At 37.5% G+C, this 16532-nt stretch overlaps 1 protein-coding gene across 15 annotated transcripts in view; it reads left to right on the top strand.

Annotated features, from left to right (window-relative positions):
- The window catches only part of PLS3 (plastin 3), a 241895-nt gene that overhangs the window by 183998 nt on the left and 41365 nt on the right, over positions 1 to 16532 (top strand). For 13 of the 15 annotated variants that reach the window (XM_067023577.1, XM_059049669.2, XM_067023569.1 and 10 more), the window contains exon 2: positions 12387 to 12467. In XM_067023577.1, coding sequence (XP_066879678.1) covers positions 12395 to 12467 — 73 coding nt within the window. In that variant the 5' untranslated portion in view covers positions 12387 to 12394. Of the gene's footprint in view, positions 1 to 9030; positions 9114 to 12386; positions 12468 to 16532 lie in introns of those variants that run through there. The other 2 variants (XM_067023575.1, XM_067023568.1) reach the window with 2 other exon arrangements.

The raw sequence follows: 16532 nt of genomic DNA, 5'->3' as shown, positions 1-16532 counted from the left end.
ACTGATAGAACCTTCCAGAGTTCATTGCTCAATTGATTTGGAATTTGAAACGTATTTTGTCATGTAAATAGTAAGTAAGGTTTTTTAGGTCATTTCACAAATGTCCCTGAAATGGTATGCTATGTTACCAAAATGATACGTTTTTGTGTTCCTATTATTTTAATCTAAATGATTTGTAGAAGCATAGTTGCTAAATGTATCCAGATGTGTGTTCCATCAGCCAGCTGCTTTATTCTCTAGTCCCGAATCCTGTACAGCCTAACAGCATATATAACAGTGCCTCATGGGAAAAGAATGTCTGTTCTATTGGGGGTTATCTATCAATGTCCTCTGTGTAGTTTTACCAATTTGCGGCTGAAATGTCAAGTAGAATTACCAGAGGATCTAGGCCTGAAAAACAACCTCGTTAAGTAAAGTATGTTCTACATGTTGAATGTTGCTTTCATCACAGAAGTCTGCTCTCCACGTTGACTATAACGAACAATTTTTAATAATGCTGAGGTGCTGGAATAATAAACAGTAAAATCCTTCACCACTTCTTCTGTCTGCATTTACCTTTCCTAAACTTTCAGGACTAGAAACCTGTGACACAGGTGAGACCAGTTAGAGTTTGACTCACTTGTGACTTTCAGAGCAACGGATCATTAAATTGAGAAAGAGGCATATAACCTTTTAAACTATTACAGTTGCTCCTTTACCAAGATTCCATTAAAGTTTTCTAAAAGTAAGCAAACAAAACTCCAAGCCTCTTGCCCCTGGAGAAAAATCAGCTGTAAGGTAAAAAACTAATCACTAAAAAAACTAGGAGTACCACAGTGATGGCTTAGGTATGAAAAAAGAAATCCTAAACTCAAAATCAAATAGTCACATTGATACTTGAGTGTTTGCTTACATTTGTACCAAGTTATTAGCACTGATACAATGGGAATGGTTGTTTACAGTAGTTAGCATGTAAGTGGCTGAAATTAAGGGATATTAAATACAGGGAAGCAGAAACATGTCCTATATAGGAATGAATGTGCCACAAGAGGAAGTCAGCATTCGTGTCCTTTTTAAAAAATATGGCCTGTTTTATTGTCAGTACTCACTTAACACCAGCATTTTGAAGAAAGAACTTTTAGAACTCTATAATATATAGTATCTACTGAACCCGTTGCCAATATTCTATGTATTTTACAGTTACAGTTTTGGTGATTTCAGTTCAAGGATTAAGTGAATCCCTCCTTTAAGTAATAAAAATGAATTAGCTGAAAGGAACTGCATTTTCTGGCAGCCGTTCATATTTCTCAATATGATTGATGGTCACATTTGTTAGGAGTTTTTTTTTTTTTGGTTTGGTTTGGTTTTGGTTTGGTTTTTGGCTGTGCCATGCAGCATGCGGGATCTTAGTTCCCTGATTAGGGATCGGACCGGTGCCCCTTGCAGGGCACAGAGTCCTAACCACTGGACTGCCAGGGAATTCCTGTTTAGGAGTTTTTAAATTATCTTCCATAGGGTATAATAGGTATGAGCCTTCTTACCACAAAGCAGTGTGTAGCCTCTTTGTTTTTATTTTTAAGGTAAGAGTAGTTAATTACCTTCTCTCTCACATACTTTTTTTTTTAATCTTACATTTGCTGCACAGCTCTGTGTCTTGGGCAAAGTCACTCAGCTACCCTAGGCTCTTGTTTCTTCCCTAATATAATTTCAGTAATCATTGAATATTGGGCATGTTGCAGATTCTCACCACCCTCAAAACATTGCAGTCAACTGGAATATTTTTTGAGCCATACCTCTGTACCCAGCATCCAGCAATGGATTATCATTGTGGGAGTATCCGAGAGGAAGATGAAGTTTTTAGACTCTGTTCTTGAGAAACAAACAATCTTGATATAAGACTTGCAGAGCAAGTAATTAGACAAGTATTTGTGTACTCTTGGTGAAAGAATGGTTGTCTTTGATTGGAGAAGATTATTCTCTTGGACCAAGTTTGAGGATCTGTGTGGAGGAGGCAGATGAACTGAATCTAGTAGGATGATGGATGTCCCAGCCAGACTGTACTCACATCCACTTATATAACTATAGGAGGAAGTCTAATTAAACTGCTAAATTTTGTGGCAAGATTCTAAATCCTGTGGGAGTTGAAGAGAAAGATCAGCAGGGGTGTAGAGTCACTGGGAAATGTGGTTTGGGAGAGGATGAGGCTTCTGCTGAAACTTGAAGGATGAGTAGGATTTGGATAAAAAGATAAGAGGAATAAAGAGGAGGGCATTATAAGTGTGAAAGGTAGATACAGAGAGAGGGAGTTCTTACTAGCAGGGAGGGAAAGAGGTAGCAGGGGGGGGGCAGGATAAAATATGCTGATGTAGGAGTTAAGAGGACGGGTATCGTTCAGGAGGATGGTTGTGATCAAAAAGCTAATTTTGAGTGTTGTTGAAAGGTTAAACTGGTTAGATGTGACTAGTAGGAACACTAGAGGACCAGGAATACCAGGCAAAGTTTAGACCAGCTGTTTAGGCATAAGAAATTATAGCTTCCTGAAATGGGACTGACATGATCAAAATGGTTGTGGGTACTAGATGTGGACCTTCTTTGATTCAAGGTATTTACTGAGAATGCATTGTGTCTCTGCGTAAAGTGCTGTGGTGAATACAGAGATGAGTAAGCTGTGTTTCTACTTTAATAAGTTTATAGTCTTTGGGGAGATAAATGCATTCATTAAGCCGTGGTTGAAGAAAGCTATGCAGTACAGCCTAACGATTGAGAATGCTGACTTTGGTGTCAGATGGAGTTGGGTTTGAGACCTGGCTCTACCTCTCTCTAGGCGTGTGACTTTGGGCAAGTTACTCAACTTCTCTAATCCTGTTTGCTTTTCTGTAAAATGGAAATAACAATATTACGTGGTTCATAGAGTTTTGCTGAGAAATAACTTACATAATGTATATAAAGCATTCAGCACAGTCCATATAAACAATTAGTCCTCCAAGAATGTTAGCTGCTGTAGTATAAACTTACAATGATATGTTATTATATTAATTATTTATATTACCTACTCTGTAGGCACAGTGAGAGGAGCTGGGAACATGAAGATGAATGGGAAACGGTCCCTTCCATCCCATCAAAGAGCTTATGTATAGTAGTATTAAATGCTATCCTTGTGGTGACTATATTTTCCCATTCAAAAATTAGTACATATGGTCTGACAGTAAGATATTTTAAATTGGAGCTGTCTGAAAGGATCCAGCACTGGCTGTAACAGAAGAAAGCATGCAGTTTCTGTGAGAGTCCTGGGAACAGAGAATTTTTCTCTCAGGTAGGGACACTCCAAAGACACTTTCTCAAAGATGCTTTTGAAAAGTACATAGGAGACAGGTGAAGAGCATTCCACTGGAGAGAAGCACAGAGGAGAAGGAACAGAGGTGGGAAAATATATGGCCTGTTTGGGGAATAGGGTGTGAACAGAGTGTGATTCCAGGGTGTGCAGTGCGTGTAATGGGAAGAAACATTGGAAAGATAGACAGGTATCAGTACAGAAAAGTGTAGGGCTTAGGATGTTGTGCTTAAAAGTTGGGACTTGCTTTCGTAGGAAATACACCTTAGATCTGCTCTTCAGGAAGTTAGCAGCGTAGAGATTACATTGGAGGGAGACAGGACCATAGATAGATCAGCTAAAAGGCCTTTGGAAAAGGCCAGATGTGAGGTGATAAAGGGGTATGATGGAAGAATCCAGAGAGCTTAGTGATTTACTTCAATCTCCCTTTGTTTCTTGTGGCCAAACTTCTCAAATTTGTAAACCTGGAGACTGAGGAAAGTAGGGAAGTTGAAAAGGAGACCTGATTTGACAGGAGAGATATTTGAAAAGGGGAGAAATAATGTGGCAATAAGTTCAAATGTAGACACTTAGACTCTCCTGACTGGAATTTTCCTCACTGACCTTCCTTCTCCCTTGGCCAGAGGGTCAAGTCCAGATTTTGAGTGTGGCCCTTCTAAATTAGACTCTGACCTTCTGCTCCAGTTGTGTCTCTCTCAAACCCTAGACACAGTAGTCCAACCACACTATCTTTCTACAGCTCTAGAATATCATCTTCCTCTAGAATATCATCTTCTCTCTGCCTGGAATGCCTTTACCAGTGATATCTGTCTGAGGAAGCCCTACTTATGTTTTAAGATAAAGTTCAAAAGTCACCTTCTCTGGAAAACTTTTCCTGAAGCCACCACTGTCACCCCACCACTCAGTGAATAGCATGATGGCATTAATATTATGTCTTTGTTTTTCCATCTTTCTCCCCGCTGGACAGTAAGGTCTTTGAGAGGAGACTTTGGGTCCTAAATCTCTATATCTGCAGCACCCAACACGGTGCCTGGTACATATTAAGCCTTCAATTAAGGCTTGAATATAAATGAATAAGTGGGTGAATACGATAAGACATTCAAGTTGAAATCTTCTCAAGTCATTTGGAAACGCGGCGTTAGAGCTTGAGTAATCATAGTGAGAGTGGGTGAGCTTTAGCTCAGTGTTGCACGCCCATCTGACCTGGAGACTAGTGCTGTTGACTTACCTACTAGTGAGAAGGCAGGGTGGCAGTTTCTGTTGGTACAGGTAGGTATGTGAAGTGTGGCTGCTCCAAAGCGCTGCCTGTTTTAGACAGAGGAAGGTGACCAATACACAAATACAAATAATGTATTCTTCCATGTTTTGTCCACCCTCTCTTCTTCATGATTCGAGCTTACCAGCTTAAGTGTGTGTGGCCAAATCTCTGATTTTAAGTCATCAGCCTCACTTTACCAATTCTGTTTACCTGGCATACCAGTGGCTGGATAATGTCTATGGTGAATATGCCCTGCTTTTATCTTTTTTGTTCCTCTCAACTTCAAGAAAAAAAATATAAAATTAGTAATCAACTCTTGATTATCCATGGTTAAGTTTCCCATTGTGTGCCCTGCTTCCTGACCGGGGTGGTTCTGAATGACACAGATTAGTAAATAGATTTTTTAGTCAGCAGCATTCCTAAAGTGAATCGCCTTAGGGGATGAAAACAGGCACACACACCCCTTTCCTCATCTCCATCAAATACCTTTTAGAATTTGAGTAATAGTTTCAGGTAAGTAGTTGTAGGTACACCTTTCTCAGCAAAGATTTGTGTTGAGGGATTAAGTATAGTTAAAGGAGCCAGTGGAGTGGTTTCATAATTGCTGTATTGTTAGTCAAACTCTGTAATTAGGGATGACTTCATAGGCATAAGATTCCTCTGTATGGGTTACGCCCTGAATTCAGACCCAGTTGTACACCATATCCTTTTATGACAAAACAAACAAACAAGGTTTTGTTTGCTTTCCTTTCATTCCCTTATTTGAAAATGTGTTTTCCTGTGTCTCAGATGTTTAGGGAGAGGGTTTGCTTTTCTCCTGATGCTTTCCCTTTATAGCGAAGGCAGGCATAGGAGCTAGGGAGGAAACAGAATTGGGGATGGATCAAAGTGCTCTGCAGATGAGAGAATTCAGAAAAATGCAGAGACCCTGGAAGCTTTTACTTTTGATGGTATTTCATTTGGCTAAATTTAAATGGAGGGAAAATACATTTCTTTCTTTTTTTAAAAAATATCGGCGCCTGCTCTCTTCATGTAAATAAAGTTCACTTTTGTGGGAAGACAGACTGGGGAAAAGGACACATTTCAACATATTTCAAGAGTCAGACTTGGGGCTTCCCTGGTGGCGCAGTGGTTGAGAATCCGCCTGCCGATGCAGGGGACACGGGTTCGTGCCCCAGTCCGGGAGGATCCCATATGCTGCGGAGAGGCTAGGCCTGTGAGCCATGGCCACTGGGCCTGCGCGTCCGGATCCTGTGCTCCACAACAGGAGAGGCCACAACAGTGAGAGGCCCTTGTACCGCCAAAAAAAAAAAATAATAATAAAGAATAATAGAAAATACAACCATGATTTAAAAAACAAAAAGAGTCAGACTTGCTTTTTACCTACCAATCACATACTGTGAAATTGAGGTTAAACTTTTATTCAGCAATAATATTTACTTTTTACCTCTTCACCTTTTATTTTGCATTGCTTATGAAAAAATGTGCAAAGTAGGAGGAATGTGACAATATTGACAAGCTGTTAGCTATTTTTTTTAAAGTGGTCCTGATATAAAGTAAAAATTGTATTAAAAAAAAATCTGGCCGTTCTTCAAGTTGTGTTTAGAAACTGGTCTTATGAAGGAGCCGAACTGAGTCATGGGTAAAAAATGGCTGACAGATTTTTGTTAGTCCCATCCTTCTTAAATTACTTCGACTTAAAGGCTTATAATTTTTATATATGAAGGAGATCTATTATACTCTGTAGTCAATAATTATAGGGCAAATGACATAACTTGTCGTACATTCCATTTAAAAGGTTCTTAGAACTTATGCCTTATATTTATATAGCCTCTCACAATTACTTAGACATTGATTTGTTCACCATTTTCTTTCATTAAGGATTTGAAGTTGCTGTATAATACTTTATAGTTTGCAGTGTGCTTTCACATGCCATCTTTAAGCTTCACGAGGACCCTAGGGAAGTAGTTATTATCGCTGTTTTCAAAAGAGGAAACTGAGACTTGGCAGGATTAAATAAACTCGCTCATAGACACACTGCTAGGAAGTAGCAGAGTCGGGGCACTAACTGATGTCTTCTGATTCCACATCTCACAATCTTCCTCTCATAACATACTGCATTCTTGGGTGGGGAACAACAGTTTGCTGCAAGTGTTCAGGATTGAATCAATGTGTCTATAGGGCAATAATGATGTCAGATCATCTATTTTGCTTCCTAAACCCCAGTCTGGGATGTTTTACTTGCTTTGAGAGAAGAAATTCAATGAATGCCCGATGAAGAGGGATAGAGCTTTCAGTAATTTTAATTTGCAAGTTTTCTAAAAATCTGATGTTCCTGTTCCTGTCTTCCCTAAATTATTTAAATGTGATATTTTCTCCCAAGATAGTATTTAATTGCTTGATTTCCTTAAAGATTCCATCAAGTACCTTTGAGTAGTCTTAAGGACAAACTTTTTTTATTCATAGTGGGAAAAAAATGTCTGCATTAAATAGCTAATTTAAATATTGTGATTTTTGTCAACTGAAGTGTATATTGTGAGCCTTTTAAACTTTATGTTGGATTTCTTAGTTTTAGCTTAGGTGCTTCAGGGTAGCATTTATTTATTTACTTTCAAATAATTGTAAATAAAGGAAATTGAATTTATTCAAGTGAGAGACTCCTAAATTAAACTATTTTGTTATCCTGGGTCAAACAAATGTTGTTTTGGGAATATATGTGTATTGCAATTCTTTTTACTCTTAGTGTGCCTCTTCATGTCTCCTGTAGATGAAAAATCTGAGTTATAGGTATAAAAGGGGACACTTTAAGCTTTCATTATGATAATTAGACAGGAATAAGAAATTAGAAAACTTTAAAGTATATTTTGGGGACTTCCCTAGTGGTCCAGTGGTTAAGACTCCACGCTCCCAATGCAGGGGGTCCAGGTTTGAGCCCTGGTCGGGGAACTAGAGCCCGCATGCTGCAACCAAGACCCAGTGAGTGCAGCCATATAAATAAAGAAAGAACAGAAAGTATATTTTGGGTTTTTTAAATGCTGCATTGTGTTAATATTTTTTTTAAGTAAACAAGTGCCTCAAAATCATTTCTGTGAGATCTATGTATTTCCTAATTTTGCACGAAGAACAAAAGTACTACTTTCTTGGCCTGCCTGAGATGGAATTAATAATCCTTAAGGTCTCCAGAGTCTTTCTCCTTCTCTACCTTTTATTACAACCACTAATTCACTTTATGTCAAATTATAATTATCTACATTTTTTTTGTCTTCCCCAGATTGTAGATTCCTTGAGGGCAGGAGCTAGGCATATAAAAGACGCCTCAGTAAATTGTGTGAGGGTAGAGGTGTGTGTTGGGGGAGGTGTATAAAAAGAGGGAAGAGATTTCTACTCTGTTCAGCCCCGCTGCTTGCAAAGGAGAGAAGTGAGAGGGAAGGATTGAGTCAGAACCCACTGTTCAGCAGGGATAAAGGGTGCGGTGGGGCGGGAGGTATGTCCAGAACCATCTTTGTCTAATTTTCTCTTTTATAGAAGTGATATAGTAGTATGAGAATAAAATCGTCTTTAAAAAAAAAAAGACTAACTACTTTAGATTATTATTGACTCACGAATTGCCCAAACTAGAAAGGACCTTTAGAAGTAAAGGAGAGGGGCTTCCCTGGTGGTGCAGTGGTTAAGAATCTGCCTGCCAATGTAGGAGACATGGGTTCGAGCCCTGGTCTGGGAAGATCCCATATGCCGCGGAGCAACCAAGCCCGTGCGCCACAACTACTGAGCCTGTGCTCTAGAGCCTTGGAAAGCCACAGCTACTGAAGCCCACGCGCCTAGAGCCCATGCTCCGCAACAAGAGAAGCCACCGCAATAAGAGAAGTCACCGCAATGAGAAGCCCATGCACTACAACAAAGAGTGGCCCCCAATCTCCGCAACGATAGGAAGTCTGCGCAAAGCAACGAAGACCCAATGCAGCCAAAAATAAATAAATAAGTAAATTTATCTTTGAAAAAAAGAAGTAAAGGAGAGGCCACATGTTTTGGATTTTCTGAGACAGTCTCACTTTCAAACTTTCTGTGCCATTGTTCTGCGTGGCATTAATTATTACGGGAGATGGGCAATAATTTCGTATTGAAAACATCATTACTTAAAATATACATGAAGAAAATTAGAGTAAATCCTATATAGTATTTTTGTAATGAGAGGTGTTGAACACCATGTTAATAAAATATAGAATATATATTTTTTGTCCACACCGCGAGGCACGTGGGATCTTAGTTCCCCAACCAGGGATCAAACCTGCAGCCCCTGCTGTGGAAGCGCAGAGTCTTAACCACTGGACCTCCAGGGAAGTCCCCACAATACTTTTTTAAAGTACTCTTATCACATTGCAGCTTAACTTATGCAAAATCACTTTTTACTCTTAATCTTTAAAATGTCTGCCTTCGTATCCAACTGAAGGTCTTTACCTTATAGATCCCGAGACTGCTCTGAAAAGTGTTTTTACCCAACTTTCTACTGAGAAGTTGTCCCTCTTTAGTGACATTTTAACACCATAGGTAAGAAAAGTTTATGAACAGGCAAGTTCTGTTTTATGTTTTTAAAAAGTCTGTTTTTATTTAATTTTTTTAAAATATGAGTCATTATAAATGTGTGTTACATTATGGTGGAAACTTAGCTAATAGTACCATATGGTCATTTTAAAACTTCCCAGGGATTTGAGAAACCTGAGTTTGAATTCCAGGTCCATGGTCTCTCTGAGCCTAGGTTATCTCTAATAAAAAAGGGAATAAGAATGTTTACCTCAAAAGGCTATTATGAGGGTTCAGGGAATTAGTAGGAATATGAATTTGTCTAATGTAGGGCTTGACACAAGTTGTTGAATGGATGAATTTATGAAAATACTATTTTATTGAGTGCCTTGCGACCTGCCTGGGACTGTGATAAGTTCTAGAAGTGACAACGATGGGTGTGCAACAGACAGATGTGGCCCAGCTCTCTCTTGAGCGTCTCTGTACTAAGTATTAGTCATCATGGCAAAAAAGATGAGTTGGCAAGGAATTTTTTAACTTTTAATAAAGATGTCTAAAAGGGGGAATTCCTTGGTGGTCCAGTGGTTAGGGCTCCATGCTTCCACTGCAGGGGGCATGGGTTCAATTCCTGGTCTGGAAACTTAAGATCCCGCATGCCGCGGTGCGGCCACAAATAAATAAATAAATCCCACAAATACATATGAAAGGCTCTTCAAAAATTATTTTTGAAATGTCCAAAAGGGGTAAATATAAGATCTCAAATTTTCATTTCACATAGTTGGTGAAATTTTACACAGACTACTTTTTTGAAAAGGCAACACGTTTAGAACAGTGAAGCTATTCTGTATGATACTATAAATGGTGTCAAAATGCGTAATATGTATTACAATGCCAAGAGTGAGCCTAATGTAAACTATGGACTTTAGGTGACAATGATGTATCAAAGAACCTTCATCAATTGTAACAAATGTACCCCTCTGATGGAGGATGTTCATAATGAGGGAGGCCGTGCGAGTGTGAGGGCAGGGGGTATATGGGAACTGAATTCTCTGTGCTTTTTGCTCAATTTTGCTGTGAACTGTTCTAGAAAGTAAAGTTGTTTAAAAAGATGAAAAAGACGGGAAAAAAAGCCCCAAAGAAAGGACAACACATAATTATTTTCATTTCCTTCTGTCTAAAAATTGTTAATAGGTTGGTATGTGGGAATTTTCCATTGTGGTACAGACCTCCTTTCTCTGTTGCAGGGCTCAGTCAAGTTTTTCTGTAAAGGTCCACATCATGTATGTTGTACACCAAGAGGCAAAATAAGAATATTATATTATTAATATCAAGGGTTTAAATATTATTTCCACAGATTTTTACTGACAAAAGTCAAAATATAATAAATATTTGAGTACTTTTTTTGATAATACAACTCTACTGATGAGAGGAAGGGAATTTTTTTTCCCCCCTGGGGTAACATTTCACTTAATTGAGGTTCAAACATTTGACAGCAAATGTTTATCTGTAAAAACCATACTTAGCTTGGGGACCATACAGAAATAAGCAGTGGTCCAGATTTGGCCCACAGGCCATAGTTTGCCAAGCACTGACTATTGGTTAAATAAGTAAAATAGGGCCAAATCAGAAAGAGTATAAACTCAAATAATATTAATAAGTTGTGTACACAAAGATGTGTTGATTAGCCTGCTCTTGTGTGTGTTTCTGTATCAAAGCCAAAAATAATTTTAGTTGACTCCTCCTTTAATGGGAATGATTGATAGCTGTTTTTATGCTATCTGAAAATCAGTTTTTTCACAGTGAAAGATTTTTAAATAGCTTAATGGAAAAAAATGGTGATATATGGAAATGGTGATATATAAATGGAAAAAATGGTGATAACTATGTGAGGTGATAGATGTGTTAACTTTTATTGTGGTAATCATTTTGCAATATATATGTATATTAAATCATTATGATATACACCTTAAACTTACACAGTATCATATGTCACATATCTCAATAAAGATGGGAAAAATGGAAATAGCCAGTAAGATAGATAGTATGTAAATGCTAAATGAAAAAGTTATTTTTTTAAACATTTATTCATTCATTTATTTATTTATTGACCATGCCACATGGCGTTCGGGATATTAGTTCCCCAATCAGGGATCGAACCCGTGCCCCCTGAAGTGGAAGCGTGGAGTCCTAACTACTGGACTACCAGGGAAGTCCCAAAAAAGTTATATTTTACACGAATCTTTGGTCACATAATTTTGACTTAGTTTTGGCACATATAACCAAGAATTTCTGTCATTGCTCAGTGCCTTCCCCTTCCTTACATTCTCTGAACGTAATGTAAGATTTTGTCCTTGAAAGGAAGATTCACAAGTATTTTTTTCTGAATAACTTTTGGTAAGTGATAACTTCTCATTTGTTTGTTTTCTTTATTATGGCTGTAGCTAGAAATATGAGGACCTATTCAGATGGTTTTAGTAGTTTGCATTTCTAGAAAGTCTAAATTATCCCTAAAATGAGAGTTTGCAGGAGTGCTTATAATCATCACAAAATTTTTTTAAGTCTTAAAAAAATTTTTTCTTCTAGTTTCATTGAGATATAATTGACATACAGCACTGTATAAGTTTAAGGTGAACAGCAAAATGATTTGATTTCTATACATCGTGAAATAATTATCATAATAAATTTAGTAAACATACATTATCTCATATAGATACAAAATAAAAGAAATAGAAAAAAATTGTTTTCCTTGTGATAAGAACTCTTAGGATTTCCTCTCTTAATGACTTTCATATATAAAACACGGCAGTTTTAATTATATTTATCGTGTTGTACATTACATCCCTAGTGCTTATTTATCTTATCGCTGGAACTTGGTACCTTTTGATCACCTTCATCCAATTCCCCCTCCCCTTACCTCTGCCTCTGGTAACCGCAAATCTGATCTCTTTTTCTATGAGTTTGTTTTTGAAGTATAATTGACCCACAACACTGTTAGTTCCTGTTACTCAACATAGTGATTCGATATTTCTGTACATTTCAAACTGATCACCATGGTAAGTCTAGTTGTCATGGGTCACCACACAAAGATATTACATAGTTATTAACTATGTTCCCCACACTGTACATTTCATACCTGTGACTTTTTATTTTCCAATTTATAATTGGAAGTTTGTACCTCTTAAGCTCCGTCACATTTCTTTCCTCCCCCTCCTCCCTCCCCTCTGGCAACTACCTGTTTGTTCTCTGTATCTATGACTCTGTTTCTGTTTAAAGTCTTAAACCCTTCTGGTTTCTCTTTAGATCTTTAAATGGATGAGATGGCTACCACTCAGATTTCCAAAGATGAGCTTGATGAACTCAAAGAGGCCTTTGCAAAAGTCGGTAAGTGTTTTTTGTAGAGTAACTATAGTAAAGCAATCTTTATTTGGTGCTAATCAAAGTTATTTCTCTGAAAAATTATATGAATGGTTAATCATGAAAGTTAGGGCAAGATAGTTAAAACCAATGGAATAAAGTTTTATAAGCTACACTTTAAACTGTGTTATTGCTAATTATATCTAGTATCTAATATGGTCAAAGGTTTTTAGTCCAGGTTCCCAGTCTTTAACTGGGGGCTTCTGTGGCCCCTGAAATTTTTAGACAAATTTTGTGTTGTTATCGTATTTTGTGTATCATATTTTTCTGAGGAGAGGATTTGGAGCTTTCACCATATTCTTAAAGGACCAGGTGACCCCTGAATATGTTAAGAACCATTAGATGATGTTTTACCTTTCCCTGATTAGCGTGGCTTTCCTGCCTTTTTCATGGATCTTATGTGCCTTTGGAGAATGCACACTGTTCGACCTTCTTAAATTGAATTAGCATCAGTATAAGATGGGAAGGATTAGCATGCCACTTGGTTTATCCTTAAACATCACATAACATGTCTTCGAATTCAGCAGCTATGGAAGCAATTTATAGTATTTACATTCCAAATTTCAGTGCTCAGATCAAGTCAGTGAAGATAATGAGAAAATAGGGTAAGACCTGATTATTGATGTGTGTGCCCACATGAGTCAACATGTGCTTTGAGAGGGAGACTAATACTATTTGGTATCTCCTTGATTAAAGGGTATGAAGTTAAATCTAAATGATTTGTTATTTAAATCAGAATCTACTCTTTGACCTGTGTTGGAAACCCTATCAATGAAAAGTGAGGAAATACACATCCCTATTCCCATACCTTTATGAGCAACATTTTCTATGAAGTCATTTAGTAATAACAACATGCCTTGGGAAAAATAATGACTCCCCAAGCCAGCGTGACTATTCATAATCCCATCAGAATTCTAACTAGGAAAAAATAAGTCCTGGATCTAACACTATTGTGTGTGTGTATGTGTGTGTGTGTGTGTGTGTGTGTGTGTGTGTGTATGAAAAAATGGCAGTCAATTAACTTGCCATAGATATCACTTACTGGAAGAAGTGTACTACTCAGTTTAGTATAGATTGATTATGAAAAAACAGCAGGTGAATTCTTGGCTGCAAGACTTTTTTTTTTTTTTTTTTTTTTTTTTTTTTTTTTTTTTTTTTTTGCGGTATGCGGGCCTCTCACTGTTGTGGCCTCTCCCGTTGCGGAGCACAGGCTCCAGACGCACAGGCCTAGCGGCCATGGCTCACGGGCTTAGTTGCTCCGCGGCATGTGGGATCTTCCCGGACCAGGGCACGAACCCGTGTCTCCCGCATCGGCAGGCGGATTCTCAACCACTGCGCCACCAGGGAAGCCCTGCAAGACTTTTTAAATCACATTATTCTGTAGAAATTGTTCTTATCATAATTGTTTCCTTCAAACCTTCTGTTTTATTTATATTCATCTTTCAGTGTTTGGGACAGCCTGATTTGTTTTTTTTATGAATAGGATTTTGGGGTGAGGACCTTATTGCTTTTGCTTAATCTGCAAGGCCTCACCTCCTCAAATCAATGTTTATTGTTGAATACAAGCCTTGTTCTCATGTGCAGCATCTTGGAAATATTTGTGTGTGAAATTTTTTAAAAATTAAAGCTAATTTGAATATGGTTTACCTGATGGCACTGGGATACTTTTATCAGTAAAAGAGCTTAATTGCTCTTTTAAAGCTTAATGATATAAAGAGGGTTGACCAGTTATCTCCAAGGAGGAAACAGGGCTAAATTGGACTGAGAGATCAATTAGAGCTTGGACTGCAAGAAAGGGTCATTGTGGAACTACTGTCTTACTTTAAAATCATACATCTTGGAGGGTTTAGGGTAGGCAAACACCTTCCCAAAGGCGGGAGATTGAGCCGTTTGTCTTATTGAAACCCTACCAGGCATGTATTTCTACGATATGTAGACTCTTATTACTCTATATGCTGTAAATAGGAATTCTGGAGTCCAAAATTTCTGTCTGTTCCACATATTATTATTTTGTATTCCCCCTCAGTATCTAGCTCACTGTTGCACACATTAGGTTTTCAATACATAAATAGTTAATTGATTGAATTCCAAGGAATTATAGGTAGTCTTTTCATGTACTGGGACTTTGTCATTATCACAGGCAGTCTTTGTTATGAAGATTTTCATCATGGCAGAATTTATTCTGAAGGCTTTGGCCATTACAATGTAACACATAAAATTTATATTTTTCAGCATATTTTTAATATGCTTGTGTATAGTCTGTCTTTTAGAAAAGTGTTTAAAGACCCAGCTGAATCTTTTGATTTTCCTTTAAAATATTTATAGTTTTTAGTTATTCTTATTTGCAGAGCCCTTAGGCAACTGTCAAAGGTGTTATGGAAATCCTTTTTTTTTTTTCATTCAGGGAAACTTGATTTTAAAAACAAGCTCTATAACCTATTTTCCTGACAATTCTTTCTTATGGGGAGGGGAGGGGAGGGAGGACTACTTTGTCTCAGTTCAATTGTGACACAATATGGAAATCATTATATGATTTTTCCCATCTATTAAAAATAATAGCCTTGATTATCTCTTTAGAAATTCAGCAAAATAATAGTGTGTGGAGAAAATCTCTGTAATTACCACTAATCATGGGTTTTGTTCAATCAATTAATAGTGCTTTGAAACTCTCTTTACTAGCAATAAAAATCGAGTATTAAGATTTACAATTCTCCTTTCACTCACTTTCTGCACCTGCTTAGCGTTAAGTTCCAAGCAGTATATTTTCATTTAATTATTTTCGTTTTCTCGACATTTGTTTCCAGTATTTTCCACGGGGATAGCAGAAGCTTTGGCTCTCATTTTTTCCTACTTCATAATGTTTCTGTTTTAATTTAAAATGCTGCAATGCTGTATAAGTTCATTCTAAAGAAGAATAAATAGAACTTTTTAGAACACTTAGGAAGTAAATATTTTACCAAGGAGAAAATGTCTTTTACACTCTGGGACTTTAATCTTGTTATGGAAGCTAAAGGTCATTTGAATGATGCCTTGTCATAAAGATAAATTCATGTAATGTAGATCTTCTCAGATTGGCTTTAGACCTGCAAACGCGTTTTTCTCTTCTAAGCAATAGCCACTCAGGTTTTTTCTCCAAACAGGAATTCAGCACTCTTGAAATAAAATAATGGGGTTTCATAAATGACTAGGAAGAGTGTGGGTATATTCCTTTGAGGCTGCCCACCAAACTAAGACAAAAATTTTTGGTTATGGTGATTGTAGCTGTACCAGATTTTCTCATCTCAGGAAGTTGAGTTATTTCAAATTACTTGATATTCTCTAATATATAAAAAGCACATCAGGATGATGCCTCAAAAAGGATGGTGGTTTCTTTTAATTTACTTTTAGTATTCAATAAGATGACACCAGTGCATATTTGTTTAATTATGGCTTAAAAAATTAAAACTACAGCCCAACCAAAAAAATAATAAACCAGTGCTCTTTCACTGTGCCATCTGGTTAATTATCGATGGGATATTAGAAATGAAGGTCTCAGGATAGTCTGAAAACCATGTTTTGACTGTGTGGAAGATAGGAGCACAGATTGGAGGTGTGCGAGAATGCGCTGTGTGGGTGTGTGTATTTTTTAAGTGAGAAAGTGGCAGTAGGTAGAAAATGATGGCCAAACTACTGGAAATTTTGAGTTGGAAAACAATTGATAGACAGCATTTTTGATTGCCTGGTCTCAGCCCTCTAACCTTGTCCAGCCTTCAGCTGTAATTGACCTCCACCTCTGGGGATCCACTATTAGGATGAAGTCTTTGGTAGCGACCTCTATTCTATCCTTAGCTGGGACTCATTAAACTGCCTTTTATATGTATTCGCTGGAATAAGCTACCTCAAAAGGTATAAGCTGTGAAAGGCAAAACCCATGTTTAAGCATCTGGAGATGTTTAGCAACTGCCTTTTCTAAAGTTTTAATGCCTAATGAAAGCTCGACTTTATTGCTTAGATCTGAGGGTGGAATATAATCTAAATTCTTCTGCACAAGTC

Source organism: Kogia breviceps, chromosome X, assembly GCF_026419965.1.
Source record: "Kogia breviceps isolate mKogBre1 chromosome X, mKogBre1 haplotype 1, whole genome shotgun sequence".
Lineage (NCBI taxonomy): Eukaryota > Metazoa > Chordata > Mammalia > Artiodactyla > Physeteridae > Kogia > Kogia breviceps.
Note: the sequence above shows the minus strand (reverse complement) of the source record. Positions and strands in the feature narration are given on the sequence as shown.